Below are 18,643 nucleotides of genomic sequence, written 5' to 3'. Positions count from 1 at the left end.
ATTTGAATTTGTGCAAATCTAGAAAATTGTGATACAGTGCCAGCTCGCTAACCCGTATGCTCCGTAATTCAAACGATTTCATTATCCGAACGACTCCCTGCACGATTTGCGTTCGGATCAAGTCGTATTAAAAGTCTTTTTTGAACGGTTTTTCAATACGCGGTTGTCTATAGAACGCACTGACCGCGCAGAAAAGGCTTCGGGCATACCTAAAGTGACCATACGTCCCGTTTTGAACGGGACCGTCCCGTTTTTAGATAGCCTGTCCCGTTGTCCCCAAGTGAAGTGTCGGGACTTCGAAATGTCCCGTAAAAAAAAGAGCAACACAAGGTAACAATTTTTTAAAAAAATCGATGGAAGTTTGTAATAGGTATAGCCGTTTTATTTTATGCTTGCCCAGAACAAATGCACCCGTAGAAAGAGTCTTTTCACAGACGAATAAGTTGTGGATGACAGAAAACACAATTACAAGTCGGAGTACTTAAAGCGATGTTGTTAGTTAAGATAAATTTTTAAAAAATATTGCAAAGAATTCCATTCTTATAAGAATGGTCTTAAGAATTATGATGAATTATGATGAATCATGAAAGAATGATCTTAAGAACTCCTTAAGATCATTCTTTCACACTTATACTAAGAAAATTTGTTTATCAGAAAAATATAAAACAACATATTTTTTTCATATTAATATAATTTATTCCTCTTATTTTCATTATCAACATTCCTTTTTCTTTTCATTAATACATAAAAACCATGAAAAAATACATCTTCTCTTGAATATACATGCTATTACGTATAAATTGGTAGATGTCCCGTTTTGAGGACAAAAATAAATGGTCAGTTTGGGCATACCACGTTTTTCGTATTCTGTCTGACGTCACGTCGCTAGCTGCTTTTAGGCACAAACCAAACCTCTCTTTGACATTGCAGGCCATATACATACTCACGAACAGCCGCGAATACGTCGGGATCTCTTTCCCCGGACCATTGTTATATAAAGATACCCGACCGTCAAATTCGAGTAATCTTCGATCGGCAATTGCTCGAGTATGTGGAGCAGAATGCCGGCCGTGAATATTGTAAGTTTACCATTCAAATTCGCAGTGCTTTGGCGGTGACATCATGTGTGATGTTTGCGATTTCGTGTATGCAATTCGCGTGTTTGGATTGCATTTCAAGTTCAAATTCAAATGCGATTCGTGAACTTCAAAATGCCTTATGTTTGTTTTGTTGAGTGCTTGTTTAAAGTCAGTTGAAGTGTATCCAAATGTCAAATTATATAATTTGTTTGATATTACTAAGAAGTTTTGTCGTGCTTTGTTTATTACTTCTATAAAAATGGTTTCGTCCGTAATTACTGTTTTCAGATATTCGTATAAATACAAAGTTTTTATTTTATTTATTGTTTCGGCATTAACTTTGTGGTAAGACATGTTACAATGATTAAAGAAAACACTTGTTTTTTACCACTTGAGTTTTATTAAAGACTACATGCTTCAGAAGTTAAACTTCCATCATTCAGGTCTGTATAATAACTGCATGATGGAAGTTTAACGTCTGAAACATGTAGTCTTTAATAAAACTCAAGTGTTTTCTTTAATCATGGTACAAAGTTTTTATTGACAGTTCGTTTTTTAGAATCATTAATAAGTCAGTTATCTGAAATAATATGTATTTTTTTAAATTTTAAAGTCGATATTTTAGTAGGTACACAGCTAAATATTGTTGACAAAAATATTTTTTAATTTTGTTACTAATCCTAAAATTCATTATTTTTTCTATTTATTTTATTTAGTGTTTCTTATAAAATGTTATTTTTTTATTTATTCATCAAATTTTATTTATTCATTCAATAAAATGTTTACTTGTATTAATTATTTGAACATTTTCTGACTAAGACTTCCGTAATATATGTTTTTTTATATTCATCATTATTTTAAGGAATAATCCTGAAATATAAGATAGATCTTCATATAGTATAGTAAAATTAAACGTAAAAAATACATCACAAACACCCAGACCAATATAAAATATATATTTTGCAATTGACGGTAATCGAACCACGACGTCAGTTTTGCAGTCGAGTACCCAGTTTTGAGTTGTACCCAACTAAATTTATTAAAACTCATATAAACTCAACAATCTGGACAATAAGGAGTGATCATGTCTTTAAGAACAGTGTGCGTCGATGGTTGCTTAGCATTGGAAGGGACAAGGTAGAAAGTGAATCAATTAAAGTCCAGGTGTTATTATCTTTTTAAATTAATGTTTTACTTAATAAATATCACTTTTTACATCATTTTTAAACACCATACGGTGTTTGAAAATAATGCGGAATGCATCGAAACACGTGTCACAGTAGATTTTAAGAAATAGCGGTATTTACTAAGTAAAACATTATTTTTTAACATCTCATCAAAGATGAAGAAGAATATGGAAGTCTGGGCATTTACGGGGCTGACGACCGTCATCGACTGGTTTAAGTGATCACTTTACACACGTGTAACATTCACCAATTCTACCCATTATTGACAACCACAATACTCAAATTCTTGGAAGTTCTATATATATGAACCGATTTAGAAACCTTGTTCTTGAATCACTAGAACTTCACTAGAGACATCTATTGGTGAGATGTAAAGAAGCTTTTTATAAAGCAGAAACTCTTATACTAGTATGTGAGGTCCGAATCCTGTAATTGGAGATTATCCAGATTTTGTGAACAAGTATTTGGACACACTCAAAATGTTGTAAGTAAAACATTAATTAAAAATGGATAGATTTTACCGTAAAGTGACTGCCGAATCAATTAATGTAATTATCTTATTGAAAACCCTTCATACTGTAAATTATAATTGTATATCCTGTATGTTATGGATATAATCTAATAATTAAAAAAAAAAAACAAATATTATTAAAAAATAAAAAATAAAAAATAATTTTAAAAATTGTATTAACATGTTAGTATTCGGCTTAACACAGGCCATGCCTAAACAGCCGTAATACATATAGTAAATGTATATATGAAATAAATAAATAAAATAAAATAAATAAAAATATAATAAATCTAAATAATACTGTTAATAATTCTGTAATTATTTAAACAAAATCAACATAACGACTTATCTTCGATCGCCAATTGGATTTATAAATTTAATTTTTTGCCACAAAAACATCAAAAAAATTGTTGACATTCAAAAATGAAAATCGTAAACGCTAATTTTATATTAAGATGAAAAAAACAAGGAAGTTATAAAAGCGTTGCAAAAAATTTAGTCGAATTGTTTAGGTAATTCGTAAATCCTTGATTTCACTTTTTCATGGCTATATTCATTTTTATTTATTTGTCATATTTATCTAGTCAGGTTACAAACAGCATAAAATAAAAATATATATAATGCACGAATAAATATTTATTTTTTGTTATTTGATTCATCTTAAAAAATGTAACATATTATTTTTTGACATCTCATCAAAGATGAAGAAGAATATGGAAGTCTGAACATTTACGGGACTGACGACCGTCAAAGGCTGGTTTAAGTGATCACTTTACACACGTGTAATATGAAAATAACTCCTGTAATTGGAGATAATCCAGATTTAGTGTTATCTTGATCGTTAACACATAAAAAAGGTGATCAGCTTCAGGCACCAGTCCTGGGTAATATTGAATAAATATTACAGTGAAAAAATCACTTATATTTATTTGACCCCCCCCCCCCCTCCTTGGAATCGAACTCGGGACTTCCAGAACGGTAGCCGAGGTATTATACAAGTGCTTGATTTTTTTAAATAATCTAAATGTCACTTAACAAAGTTTATGCGTAAAAAATAAATCATACCCTTTTTTCATGTTGGTAATGCTATAAATGAAAGTTTGAATTTCTTTAAGCATCGTTTCCTTACGATTTTATTACTCATCTAATTTCTTATGCCTATCTAATTTTTTTAGAGTATTTTATAATTTGATTGAGTTGTTTTTCGTCTCGCTTGAAAACGTACCAATAGCATGTTGATTGCAACGGTGAGCTAGTATCCAGTAATTACTATTTTTTTTAAACACACAGTTACTCGTTTTATTGCATATCCGACTTTATTTGCTGAACGAGTCGAAATTATTGCATTTTAATCGCTTTTATGTAGGGGAAATTAGAGTCCAAACGTAACGTAACATTGTTTACATAAGTGATATTTGTTTAAACCCTAATTGACTAACCATCACAGAGAATTGAACGCTACACCAATCTGTATTTTTAACAATTTTCGCCTATTCCATTTTTATTTAACTCCTCATACATACCCGCCGAGTATTTCAACTCTTTCAAGTATTTGAAATACTTGGTCTACTTTTGTTTTTATAACCAGTCACATTCGCTTCATAATTTAAACCCCAACAATAAAATGTATGCTTGCAGGCAGAGTATATATGGGCTATTTTAAGGCATCAATAATTATTTTTAATCGATATATTTCAGTGGTTTTCAATCATGGGTAGAACAGTTGATATTGCATGTATGTAAAGTGATTAAACTAGTCTACTACAGGTCATAAACCCTGTAAAACCCAGACTTCCATATTCTTCTTCATCCAAAAAATTTATTTATAATTAGTTATATTATATTTTTTCTTTCATGTATTTGAAAACCAATTAAGAATTTCAGAAACAGGTAATTTCACATTTATCATTTTTTACAAATATGCATACGTGTGTTTTTCTCTATATTAAGATAGTACGTAACTAATAAAGGTGTAGATTATTTATTTATTTTCATTTTTTGAAAGTAAAATTTTGTTTTTATTATTTACAAAAATACTTCAATTTCATACTATTTCTATGAACAAAGCGGTTCACTAAAATATATGTATCAAATTGTGGTATAGTGGGTTCAAACCCAGATACTCTGTCTCAAGAGTCCGCGACACTAACCACGGGACCACAACGCGACACAGTTTAGTTTAGTTTAAGTAATCCGATAACAATGCATATATACATCCTGATAAATATACAATTGATGCTGTATGGATGTTTTAATAATGGGCAGAATAGTGACAAGTTGTTACATTAGACCCGTGTCACATAAGACCCCAGCATTCCCTACTTATTTATATGTCTATTAAAACTAAATTAAAAATAACTCTTTGCCTTTTTGGGGCATTAGAAAAAACAATTTTATTACATCGGTTTTATAATAAAACCTCGAACAAAACATTAATTGTATAAAATATTTACTTATTTTATGATCATTAGTAATAAAAAATTGATAGCTTGTCTTTTTTCTAATAGTCAAAATGAAAAAAAATACAATTTTTTACATAATTCCTTGATTGCGTATTAAAATCGTGTCTTTGTACATAAACACACACTCATATAAACATATCTTCTTCTTCCTAGCTCCATATCAACTTATCGTCTTTGTAGACTGTTGGGGCCAGCTCTCCTCGTCCTCGGGTTGTAGGTTTTTCTATCATGGATAACGTCACCTAGGCCATGCCTTCGAATCATTTTGTCTTTCTGTAGCATCCATGAATACTTATGTCTTCAAGGAAGTTCTAGTTCACAATATGTTCAGGTTTTCTGCGCTACCTTTTTATTGATGCCTGTTACAGACAGGCTTCCAAAAATGCTTAAACTCTTTATTTTGTCTTTAACGGACACTCCAGCTAACTATCTAAGTATTCGCATTTTAGCAGTTTTTTTAGTGCCTAGATTAGGTGCAGTTGACTTTATATATTAATAAAAATTAATAATGAAAATAATAATAAAAATAAACATTAATAACATGAAGTGTATCAGTCCATCTTACCTTTATTTCTACCTCCCGAGAGTCGAACCGACGACCTATATCTCGATTGCCAAACATGCTAACAATTAAACCAATCAGGCGAACTAATTAATTAATTAACTAAACAAAAGATCTCAGTTATTATATATCTCATTACATATTCTGAATCTTCATTTCCCTCCGTTTCAAACAATTGGTAATTCGACGCATATTATTTTTTGTTCCCAGTCGATAAATTATGTATTTTAACTACTTTGCTTGGGAAAAAAATTGTATTAGTTAACAAGTTTTTACATTAAATCTCATCAATTTCCGTCTTTCGCCGGTTATAGAAATAAAAGAATGGGAACTGTTTTCCTACGATAATATTTTGGGCAAATTTATGTCCGGATTGGAGGTATTACATGAGATTCAACATACGTAACTGTTTGCCCCGATTATCCGGAAAAGCTCCTAATTAATTGGAATCGTCGGTACTTTTACCACAAATCAATTAAATAAAATGTATTTTTTGACATCTCATCAAAGATGAAGAAGAATATGGAAGTGTGGGCATTTACGGGGCTGACGACCGTCATAGGCTGGTTTAAGTGATCACTTTACACACGTGTAACATTCACCAATTCTACACATTATTGACAACCACACTACTCAAATTCTTGGAAGTTCTTTATAAATGAACCAATTTTTTGAACATTGTTCTTGAATCACTAGAACTTCACTAGAGACATCTATTAGTGAGATGAAAACAAGCTTTTTATTGAGCAGAACTCTTTTATCAGTATGTGAGATCCGAATCCTGGATTATAATCACACCCATGATAAACGCCAGAGAATTTCATTATCATTTTTATTATTTAAGCTTATAATTTGACCACATAATTTATTTACAACATTTTTGTGAACTAGTATTTGGACGCACTCGATATGTTGAGAAAATTACCATCTACATTCGCCTCTAAAATTTTCTTACTGTTCTTTTCTCACTCTTTCGATTCACGTGTCTAAACCATCTCAATACACCTTTCAATAATACTTAATGCCTTACATTCTTTACTTATACTTATTTATACTTATACTGTTTGAACATCTATCGGATATCATTCATATATAATTTTAAAAAAACCTTACCGCACCCCAATGGTGCATAGGGCACTGCTTCACATAAACGCAGTGTTATCTCGATCGATTACACATGAAGGAAAGGTGATCAGCCCTCCACTTCAGGTACCAGTCCAGTGTAATATTGAATAAATATTAGAGTGAAAAAATCACTTATATTTATTAAACCCCCTGGGAATCGAACCTGGGACCTCCAGAACGGTAGCTGAGCATACTGAACATTACACTATGGAGGCGGACAGATATATATATATATATATATATATATATATATATATATATATATATATATATATATATATATATATATATATATATATATATATATATATATATATAACCTTCATATATGGTGCCACATAAAATTTCTTCCTAGACTTACACACTCCTCTGCAATAGATTTTATTGTTTTTTTTCTTTATCTACTTAATTACTTTTAAAAAAACACAATTTTACGTATTATCTTTTTTACAAAAATGTTAATAATATTAGTATGTAACCACTCACCGAGATTTTTATGTCCACCGGTTTCAAGACGTACCCGTCTCTTCGTCAGGACAATCACTACCACAGCATGCAAAGAATACTACCCTTCACTACCATAGCACTATTTACACACTTAAAACTACACCATATGTTTAACATATGCGATTTTTGGTCGAGGCGAAGACCAACATGCTCTAAAGGTTTCAGCACAAACATGCGTTACAAGCCAAGGTTAAAGATGCACTAGTGCATGTGTGAATGTGTAAAAATCGCATGTGTTTTGTGTATTTTTAAGTGTGTAAATTGTGCTATGGTAGTGAAGGGTAGTATTGTTTGCATGCTGTGGTAGTGATTGTCCTGAGACGTACCCGTCTCTTCGTCAGTATATAAACATAAAAATCTCGGTGAGTTTTTATACAGTAATATTATTAACATTTTTGTAAAAAAAATAATAAGTTAAAATAACTAACCACAAAGTAAATGCTTTATATATTAATAAAATTGAGAATAAAAGACATTTTATCAAATATTATCGCATACGATGAAGTTTCTTTCGTCCTTGCATTCTTCTTAAGCACCTCCATATAATTAATTCAATATTGTTTTAATTAAGAACTCAACTGTGGACAAAACCAGAATTTATTTATATTTTTCTAAATCTTTAACATTATTCGCTAATTCGTTCTTAACTTGCGATTCATAATCGATTATTAGTATACAGACTATTCCGTAAGCATTCTTTACAATAACGTAAAATTATTCTTAACATTTAAAGAAGTTATATATTAGCTATTTATTTAGTTTTCTTCAAACTTTTCTTCTTCCTCTCCTTAACCTCATCCACACTCAAAGGTGCATAGAGCACTGCATCGTATAGTTTATCTTGATGGTTGAATACATAAAGGAAAGGTGATCATCCCTATGCTTCAGATACCAGTAAAGGGTAAATTAAAATTACTATAAAAATAAACTTACTGTCACGCTGCTACCGCAGTGGTAGGAAGAAAGAATAGAACGCCACGCTAATGTCTTTTAACAGAATCTTCGAGTCATCCACATTCCGACTTCTGACCTGACCACTTTCAAGTATTTAAAATACTTAATCATGCAAAGTTTTACTAATTATTTATCATTAATTAAAAGGAAATATTTGTGTTTGAATTATTTACAAAAATACTTTAATTTCATACTATTTCTGTGAGCCTAAGCGGCTCATTATTAGAAAAAAAAAGTGTCAAATTGTGGTAGAGCGGGTTTGAACCAAGAAACTCTGACTCAAGAGTCCACGACACTAACCACGGGACCACAACCCGACACAGTTTTCATATACAATACTATATTTTTGTGAATTTGTTAATCGTATCGATGCAATAAGATATTGTTATTACAAAACAACGAAATGTATTGTCTATTTCACCTAAGAGAAGTGGGCAGATATTGCCAATAAATTACACCATACATTGTCATTGAAGATCTGGAATTTCATGTTTATTTAAGTGGGCGTTCCTTCTCCCTTTATAGTGACGATAAAAAATATATACATTTATGGATAATACAAGTTTTACTAATCATGTCTACAAATTCTCTTTCTACGTTTATACAGTAAATGTACAAATTTGTATTTAATTTATTTTTGACCTTAAAATGTACTTTGATTTATTATTTTTTATTTCTTAAATCTCATCAAAGGTGAAGAAGAATATGGAAGTCTGGGTATTTACGGGGCTGACGACCGTCATAGGCTGGTTTAAGTGATCACTTTACACATGTGTAACATTCACCAATTTTACCCATTATTGACAACCACACTACTCAAATTCTTGGAAGTTCTATATATATGAACCAATTTAAAAACCTTATTCTTGAATCACTAGAACTTCACTAAAGACATCTATTGGTGAGATTTAAAGAAGCTTTTTACTAAGCAGAAACTCTTATATTAGTATTGGTTCATATATCGCTCACTCCTTTCAAGAACGTCATAAATCAAAAATCGTCAATTTTCAGTTGTGCATGTTTTCGGAATGCCCAGAAAATGTACTATATCCCAGCAAAAGAGGCATATTTTTAACTTAATATTTACCCGCTACAGGGCAGAAAATGTTGTTTTTGCATTTTGAAGAAAATGTATTGTTTAATTATTTTTATACATAAATTAAATATTTTTCAAATGTAGAAAAAACCTTCAGGTTTTACTTAAAAAGATCTGTTGCACAGTAAAAAGTTCAATAAGTGGCTTGATATTTATTTTTAAAACATTGTGTTATATTTTTAAACTTTAAAATCGTTCTCCTGAAAAATCAAGTATTTTGATTTATGACGTTCTTGAAAGGAGTGGGCGATATATAGAACTTCCAAGAATTTGAGTCTTGTGGTTGTCAATAATGGGTAAAATTGGTGAATGTTACACGTGTGTAAAGTGATCACTTAAACCAGCCTATGACGGTCGTCAGCCCCGTAAATACCTAGACTTCCATATTCTTCTTCATCTTTGATGAGATTTAAAAAATAATATGAAAATAACTCCTGTAATTGGAGACAATCCAGATTTTGTGAACAAGTATTTGGACACACTCAAAATGTTGTAAGTACTTTGATTTAATTTATTTTTTGTATTTTTTTACGGCCGAAGCCAATTTAATAACAAAATATTACCTAAAAGTAATATTACCTAAAAGTAATATTACTAAGTGGAGAAAACCCAATTTATGAATAAATATTTCGACACACTCAATATGTTGGAACAAAAATAAAAGCTTTCGTCTACTTATTAATTAAATTTTAAAAGAAAAGCACTTGTTTTTTTAACACTAGAGTTTATTATATTATAACGACTAGTTTCAGAAGCTGTGCTTTCATCTTTTGGGCTAAATATAAACTATTTAGTTTTTATTTAACGAAACTAGTCGTTTTAACTGAATAAACTCAAATGGTAAAAAAACAAGTGCTTTTTTTTACAATTTCATCATGTTTTACCACAAAATGAATGCTGAAACAATAAATAAAATACTTATAAATTAATTAATATGGAGAATTTTGTATTTTTACCTACTGGTGAGAACATATGTAGTTCTCGAAACTAGTTGTGTTTACATCATTAAACTCAAAACAAACGTTTTATTTTTATATTATATTAAAATCATCGTGTTATTACACAAAATTAATGCCTAATATAGTTTATCTAATTTCATTAATTGATTTGGCACTAACTTTGTGGTAATATCTATTTTTTCTTTCAAGGTGTTCTTGGTTAATTGGTCAATACTACTATTTCTTAAAATCTAATATGACACGTATTTCGATGCATTCTGCATCATGTTCAAATACCGTAAACGGTGTTGAAAAGGACGTAGAGTGGGAAAAGAAAACGAAAACTTTATTTTTTCTTTTAAAACTTTATAATCTTAATAAAATAAAACAACTTTGTAAATAAAGAGTGGTTAAAAACAGCAAGATAACAGCAAGATAAAGTTTAACAGCAAGATAAAGTTTAACGATCAAGATAACACTACCCTGTGCAGTGCCCTATGCACCATTGGGGTGCGGATAAGGGTTTTTTTATATTATTTATAAAAATAGAGTTTTATTTTATAAAGTTTATGTTTTTGTTTAAAAAGAGAATTGACCTGAACGCGAGATTCTCGCCTCATTTCCAAACTCTCACAATTGCAAAATTGACTAAATTGAGCTTGTTTTTCCTCCAAATTATATCTTTTTTAAATTATGAAATACACTGTACCTGAAATTCAAGTTATTTGGGCAAGAAGATGGCATCTGGCGAGAATTGGCGCCAAATGAATCCGTCTAGCCCAAAATGTCCAAAATCCAGTTTTCTATTGTCGTCGACTTGAATACAACAACATTGCATGTCGCGACAAGGTTATTCCCCTCACCACAAGGTCAACAGAGGTAACACATGTAAAGGTAAATATCGCTAATGTATACAAGAGTTTGGGTCAGGCCCGACCATGTTTGTGTGTGCTCGATATTTTAATATAAATGGTCATACGTGGGCTTTAAAATGGATATATATTCGAACAATTTTGTTTTGTTTTTGTTTTTATTTTTTAAATTTAAATATACTTACTTTACTTTACTTTACGTGGGGCTTCGGTTTTTTCTTCACCCAAACAAATCACTCACTCCTTTCAAAAACGTTATATATAAAAAAAAAATGATTTTTCAGGGGATCGTTTTTAAAGTTTATAAATATAATAAAATGTATGAAAAATAAATATCAAGCCACCTATTGAACTTTTTACTGTGCAACAGATCTTTTTAGGTTTTTTTTAATTTGAAAAATATTTAGTATATTTAAAAAAATAATTAAACAATACTTTTTCTTCAAAATGTAAAAACAACACTTTCTGCCCTGTAGCGGGTAAATATTATGTTAAAAATATGCCGCTTTTGCTGGGATATAGTACATTTTCTTCTGGGCATTCTGAAAACATGAAAATTTGATTTTTAAATAAAAACGTTTATTTTCATACTTGGTTTAGCGTTTCTTAAAACAGTTCAAAAAATTAAAATTTTCAATATTCTATTGACAAATGATTCAGTGCCCTAAGCACCATTAAGTGCGGATAAAATTTTAAAAATTATAATTTATCATATTTCTGATTAGCGCTTACGATGTTTTGTCTGTAAAGCGTCGATAAGACTCAACAATACGGCTACAATAAAGTATTGTACCACAAAATATTACGAACGTAATCCGATAGATATTGGTTTTGAAATCGGCATTCGCTTCCAAAAGTTCATGTTGATTTTTGTTCTCGATACGTTTCTTACCTTGAATCTGTTAATTGGTGAACATGTTTACATTATAATCAATACACAAGGAATTTTATACGAAATTTCATAAGAAATCGATTCTAGCGAAAAATATATTTACAATGTTTGGTCCATAGCGCTAGAGATTTTTTTAAGATATGTACATAACATAATAAACTTGAATTAGCTATTACGGCCTACATCTTCAAATAACAATGCGCTCGGCCGCGCACAAGACTGCACGATTGTTCAGATTCTATTTTTTTCTAGAAAGTATATTGGATTTTTTTTTGAACATATCGCTCACTCCTTTCAAGAACGTCATAAATCAAAAATCGTAAATTTTCAGTTGTGCATGTTTTCGGAATGCCCAAAAAATGTACTATATCCCAGCAAAAGCGGCATATTTTTAACATAATATTTACCCGCTACAGGGCAGAAAGTGTTGTTGTTGCATTTTGAAGAAAAGGTGTTTTTTAATATTTATTTTAAATTTACTAAATATTTTTAAATGGAGAAAAAACGTTCAGGTTTTACCTAAAAAGATCTGTTACACAGTAAAAAATTCAGTAAGTGGCTTGATATTCATTTTTATTACATTGTATTATATATCAAAACTTTAAAAACGTTCTACTGAAAAATCAAGTTTTTTGATTTATGACGTTCTTGAAAGGAGTGAGCGATATATTATGAAAAAAAAATTGCTCCTTATTTTCAATAATTCTTTTCTTTTCAAATACATATAATTATTTCTAAGATAAACTTATTAATCAATACAAAAACAGTGTTTTTAGAAAAAAAGCAATTTTGTAAAATATTTCCAAGATTTAGACAAAATTATTTTGCAACTTTTCGAATACTGGGTCTTAGCCCCTTAAGCCACACAGAATTCAACCACCGGCCAACCGCCGTAGAGGTAACACGTCTTTCCACGTCCGAATTTTTTAATGGATGGATATCCGATTTTTTTAGAATATATAAAGAAAAAAATATGTTTAACCCCTTACCTTAAATAACTCTTTTTTTTCAAAACCGTATAGTTATTTCGAATAAAAACTATTTTTTTCAATTCAAAAACGGTGTTTTAGGAAAAAATCAATTATGAAAAATGTTACCTAGAGTTAAAAAAATAAAGTTCATTTTTTCAATATATACTACTAAAAAAATCTTATTCCAATATGTATATATTTTTTTAGAAACACGTCTGGCCCCTAGCGAGGCCGGTCGCTTCTGAATTTGTACGCTTGAGATCTCAGCCTTAAGAGTTCAGGGAAGTAACTACGCAGTTAGTTTCGCATAGTAAAAAGCGCATGTGCAGTGCACCATAAAACGCACGGGATTTTATTTTCGATACCGGAAAACTTACATAATTATTTATTTATGCTGTTAACTTCACTTCACTTCGCTTGGTTACATCTTCGTTATCCACTCGCATACCCGGGGAGTCATTTGGGGTAATAATAATGATTCAAAACATTCTGAGTGCGTCTAAATACTTGTTCACAAATCTGGGTTGTGAACTAATTTGTCTTCAAACCCTCATCCGCTCCCGGTGGTGCATAAGGCACTACATCATATAAATGCAGTGTTATCTTGTTCGTTAACACATGGAGGAAAGGTGATCAGCCCTCCGCTTCAGGCACTAGTCTAGGGTAATATTGAATAAATATTAGAGTGGAAAATTAACTTATATTTATTTGACCCCCCCTGGGAATCGAACCCGGGACCTTCAGTACGGTAGCCAAGCGTGCTGACCATTGCGCTACGGAGGCGGACTAACATGTACGGTATATTTATTAATATTTACAAATCTAATTCCCTTTTTCATTTTGAAGTTGTTATGTTGTGTAATGTTTTCTGAAAACTTAGGAGAAAAAATATGCCATAAAACATAATTTTCCATCCTATAATTATGTGTGTCCAAATACTTAGGAGTTATTTTTACGGTTTTTTGTTTTTGTTTTTATTTAACCCTTACTGGTCCAATTTCGAATCTCATTCGACATCGATTTTTTTCCTTTTAGGTCCCATGTTGGATGTTATTCGACATTTTTTTCATCATAAGTATAATTTATTTAAATTCCAAGCTTACATTTTTGTCACTCGTATCTATTACAGCAGTATGTGGAGCAGAAGACAAAGGACTTTTTCCCAATTGGAATGTAAATGTCTACCTAGATTTTTTTTAATTTTGGGGGACCAGAAAGGGTTAAGCCTAGGAGATTTTTTAGTTTTTTTTTACGTTTTAGGTACCTACCTACCAAACTGATTATATTTTCTTTTCAGTTGGCGATTCTGTTCCTGTGTTCCCCGATTCTAGCAGAGCCATACTACTACAACGTGCCATGGCAATCGCAGAATGCCAACTTCAACAATTTACAAGGAATCCCAAAACAGTTAATCGGTCAAGTCAACCAACGACCGACTAAAGTATACCACTATGTTGTTCCTTATCAGAACAACCCAGTTTATGACAGCTACCCCAAGAAGGCTGCAACATACCAGATTTTGAGACAGAAGACCCCAAGGTTTTTGCAGCAGCAAGGATACCAGCAATCCAAAACAAATGATCTGGTTCGACGATCATATCCAAACACTTTACAAACTGGCAACGACCAAAACAATCAAGTTTATAAAACTCCATCAGGCTTTTATAATAAGCCTTATACGTCATACGATGCTCCAATCCACCACGTCCCTGATTCATCGCCTCCGCGTCAGAGCACTTCTGAATATCAAAACTTTTTGAACGGTATTGCCCATCAAAACGGAGTCAATTTCGATCTTCAAGGACAGAAGCAAAACCACGAGAAAGAGACTTTCGTCAGTTCTGAGAGATTAGAACCGGATATTTTCAAAGTCCTTCATGATCTTCTGCTCAGAGAAGAAATCAGAAATAACGAAGAGGAGCTGAAGAGGGTGCCAACAGCCGGAGTACCATTTTCTTCGTATGGAGTGCCGATCAACCATAGAAAAGTTATTGGTGTTGAACTGGAACCTTCAGTACGAGCAGTTACTATCGGTGAAGTGACCATATGAATTATGTATAAACCGTACGAGTTTTTGAATAATTAACTCGAAGACTTTTGTGCGATGTTGTCGACTATTGTTCCGCTCGTATGAAGTGGATGAACGACTTGCAGATCTCTCCCTAGCAACTCTTATCTGAACGCTCTACGACTATTAATTTAAATCCTGTTTTATAGAAATTGTTAAAGAAAAATTTGTATTTTAACACAAAGCCATATTGTTTTCTGCAAAGATACATTTTTTATTCAAACATCATCGGCTACCATACCTACTTTTCTCCTAAGCCTAGAGATAGTTGGCAGCAAACCCTTGCATCTTCCTCTACTCCATCTGGTCTTTAACAATCATCTTCAGCTTCATTTGAGAGGTACAGCCAAATTTCGTACAGATACTTCTGGCAAAGACGTCTTCTACCAATAGATCCCTCAATCATTCCTTCCAGTATACTTTGCAAAAATATGCATGAATATCGAAGATGATATTTAAATAAGTGAATCATTAATTCTGGATGGACCGGATTTATTTTCATCACTTTTGGAATATCTACTGGTGTAAAACTATAGAAGATAGCAATCTAAGCTGTCATAAGTTTGCATCGGGTTTTAACATACATTGTTTTTTTTACCACTTTTGGAACATTCATTAGTCGTGTAAAACATACTATGGTATACATAGAATAGAGATTCTCAAACTTTTTTGTCTCGTATACCCCTTGCCATGTTTTCGAATTTGATTAGACCCCCGCCTTACCTGATATTGATTTTTAGCAAATTCATTAACAGCGAGTGTTTTTGCCAAGAATTTTCACTCATAAATTACATGAAGTTATAGGAACTTGAAACGTTAAGAGTAAATCCACTCACGAGTAAGTATAGGCTTTAAAAAAATAAAAGGTTGATACCTGAGTAGGGTCATGATAAGCGGTGTTGCATAAACCGTAGCTAGATTTCAGAGTCGCTTGAACGTTAAGTTATTTTTTTGTTTAAATCAATTTTTTTTTGACAGCCGGTATATGTAGTGCTACTCACTTTGAAATATTTTAATTTATAACGGTAGTGAAGCGTATTAAAACATAGACACCTTGCAAGTTGCCATAGACCCCTGGGGGTCGAAATAGACCACTTTGGGAATCACTGCTATAGAACATAGCAACCTTAACTGTCATAAGTTTTTCATAGGGTTTTCACATGCAATGGGTTTTTTTCACCACTTTTGGAATATCCACTAGTCGTATAAAACTATAGAATAAAGTAATCTCAGCTGACATAAATTTTTCAAAGGGTTTTCACATGAAATGGATTTTTTTCACCACTTTTGGAATATCCACTAGTATAAAACTATAGAACATAGCAACCTTAGCTGTCTTAAGTTTGTCATCGGGTTTTTTTCATCACTTTTGGAATATCCACTGGTGTAAAACGATAGAAGATAGCAATCTTAGCTGTCATAAGTTTTTCATTGAGTTTTTACATACATTTGGTTTTTTCATCACTTTTGGAATATCCACTAGTCGTGTAAAACTATAGAACATAGCAACCTTAGCTGTCATATTATTTCATCTCATTAAAACCTATTTATAACATTTTTAAAACTGTATTTGATATTTTTTACATCCTTCATCAATACTCTTAGGACTAGATTTACGACTGATTTAGGGTTAAACTGAATAAAATTATTTTAAAATATTTTAATTTGTTTTCCTGTTTTAAAAAAATTGGCGTCGTACGTCAATAATATTTGACATTTGTGAACTAGACAGCTGCAGTATACAAACAGCAGCGAGTGGTAGCCACTTGATGGGTATCGTCTTTTTCACCTAACAAATTGTAAAGGTCCAAATGAACAAAATTTGATGATTAATTTTGTGCCATCTTATATATGTTTGTATACTGCAGCTGTCTAGTTTATAAATGTCAAATACTATTGATTTCTGACGCCATTTGCAAAAATGAACACATTTTCTGATAGAGTGATTAATTTTGTGCCACACTGAAAAGAAGAATCGTTTTTAAAGTTTAATAATATAATAAAATGTTTAAAAAATAAATATCAACCCATATTATTTTTTGACATCTCATCAAAGATTAAGAAAAATATGGTAAAAAAAATATGTCTGGGCATTTACGGGGCTGACGACCGTTAATGCCCTGACTTCCATAATCTTCTTCATCTTTGAAAAATATGAAAATAACTATTGTAATTGGAGATAATCCAGATTTTGTGAACAAGTATTTGGACACACTCAAAATGTTGTAAATATCAAGCCACTTATTGGACTTTTTTACTGTGCAACCGATCTTCTTAGGTAAACCCTGAATGTTTTTTATCCATTTAAAAAATATTGAGTATATTTAAAAAAATAATTAAACAATACATTTTCTTCCGAATGCAAAAACAACACTTTCTGCTATGTGGCGGGTAAATATTAAGTTCAAAATATGCCGCTTTTGCTGGGATATAGTACATTTTCTGGGCATTTCGAAAACATGCCTACTGAAAAATGACGATTTTTGATATATGATGTTGTTGAAAGAAATGAGCGTGATCACTTAAACTAACCTGTGATCACTTAAACAACTTTATTGAGATATCACAAAAAATCTCGATATGAATCTTTATATGTTCAGCACATGTAACATTATGGCCTAATCGCACACAGTAAATCTTGAATAAAGATAATGACTTAAGTTTTTATGAGGTCATGATTACATTTTATCATACAATATGTGAATGAGTGTACCTACGTAATATATGTACATATATTCGTTTGAATCTTTGTATGTTTTTCACTCGAATCGTTCATCTGGCTACCTCTTCACCGTAGCGTCTTTTTTGTACCACTTAATAACTCAAGCTCTTGTTGCCTAAAAACTCAAGCTGGAAGAAATTATAAGCGGCGAAAAGATGACGAATACAGGGTTTTTACTTCAAATTGAACGCCTTACAAATCATAATGGATGCCGTACAAATCAAATGAAACGTTTAACAAATCTAATTGGACGACTAACAAATCAAATTGGACGTTTTACAAATCCAGTTGGACGACTAACGAATCAAATAGGACGATTAACACATTAAATTGAACGACTAACATATCGATTTGGATTACTATCAAATCGAATTGGACGACTAACAAATCAAATTGGATGACTACCTAATTAAATTGGATGACTAACAAAGCAAATTCGACGGCTAACAAATCAAATTAAACGATATACAATTTTATAAAAAGTCGGAATTTTCAAAAATATGTTCACATTATTTTTCTTCTTCTAACCCTTATCCACATTTAATGGTGCATAATGGCATTGCATCATATTACACCAGTGATATCTTGATTTTTAACACATAAAGGAATAATAAGTAATATTTAATAAATATTAGAGTGAAAATTCACTTATATTTCCCGGGACCTCCAGTACGGTAGCCGACAGTGCTGACCATTA

The 18,643-nt window shown here is 31.5% G+C and overlaps 1 protein-coding gene across 1 annotated transcript; it reads left to right on the top strand.

Moving 5' to 3' along the window:
- The first annotated feature begins 923 nt into the window (after positions 1-923).
- On the top strand, positions 924-16,883 carry LOC148305691 (uncharacterized). Its single transcript, XM_088266297.1, has 2 exons — positions 924-1,079; positions 14,454-16,883. The coding sequence occupies exons 1-2, from the start codon at positions 1,050-1,052 to the stop codon at positions 15,204-15,206; spliced, it is 783 nt and encodes a 260-aa protein (XP_088122423.1). The 5' UTR covers positions 924-1,049; the 3' UTR covers positions 15,207-16,883.
- The last annotated feature ends 1,760 nt before the right edge of the window (positions 16,884-18,643 follow it).

Source organism: Brachycentrus maculatus, unplaced genomic scaffold, assembly GCF_059751285.1.
Source record: "Brachycentrus maculatus isolate JH-2025_06_01 unplaced genomic scaffold, ASM5975128v1 h1tg000265l, whole genome shotgun sequence".
Classification (NCBI taxonomy): Eukaryota; Metazoa; Arthropoda; class Insecta; order Trichoptera; family Brachycentridae; genus Brachycentrus; species Brachycentrus maculatus.
Note: the sequence above shows the minus strand (reverse complement) of the source record. Positions and strands in the feature narration are given on the sequence as shown.

Coding starts and splice junctions, on each gene's coding strand:
- LOC148305691 (XM_088266297.1), top strand. CDS start 1,050: ATGTGGAGCAGAATGCCGGCCGTGAATATT. Junction 1,080..14,453: donor GAATGCCGGCCGTGAATATT/GTAAGTTTACCA, acceptor TTTTCTTTTCAG/TTGGCGATTCTGTTCCTGTG.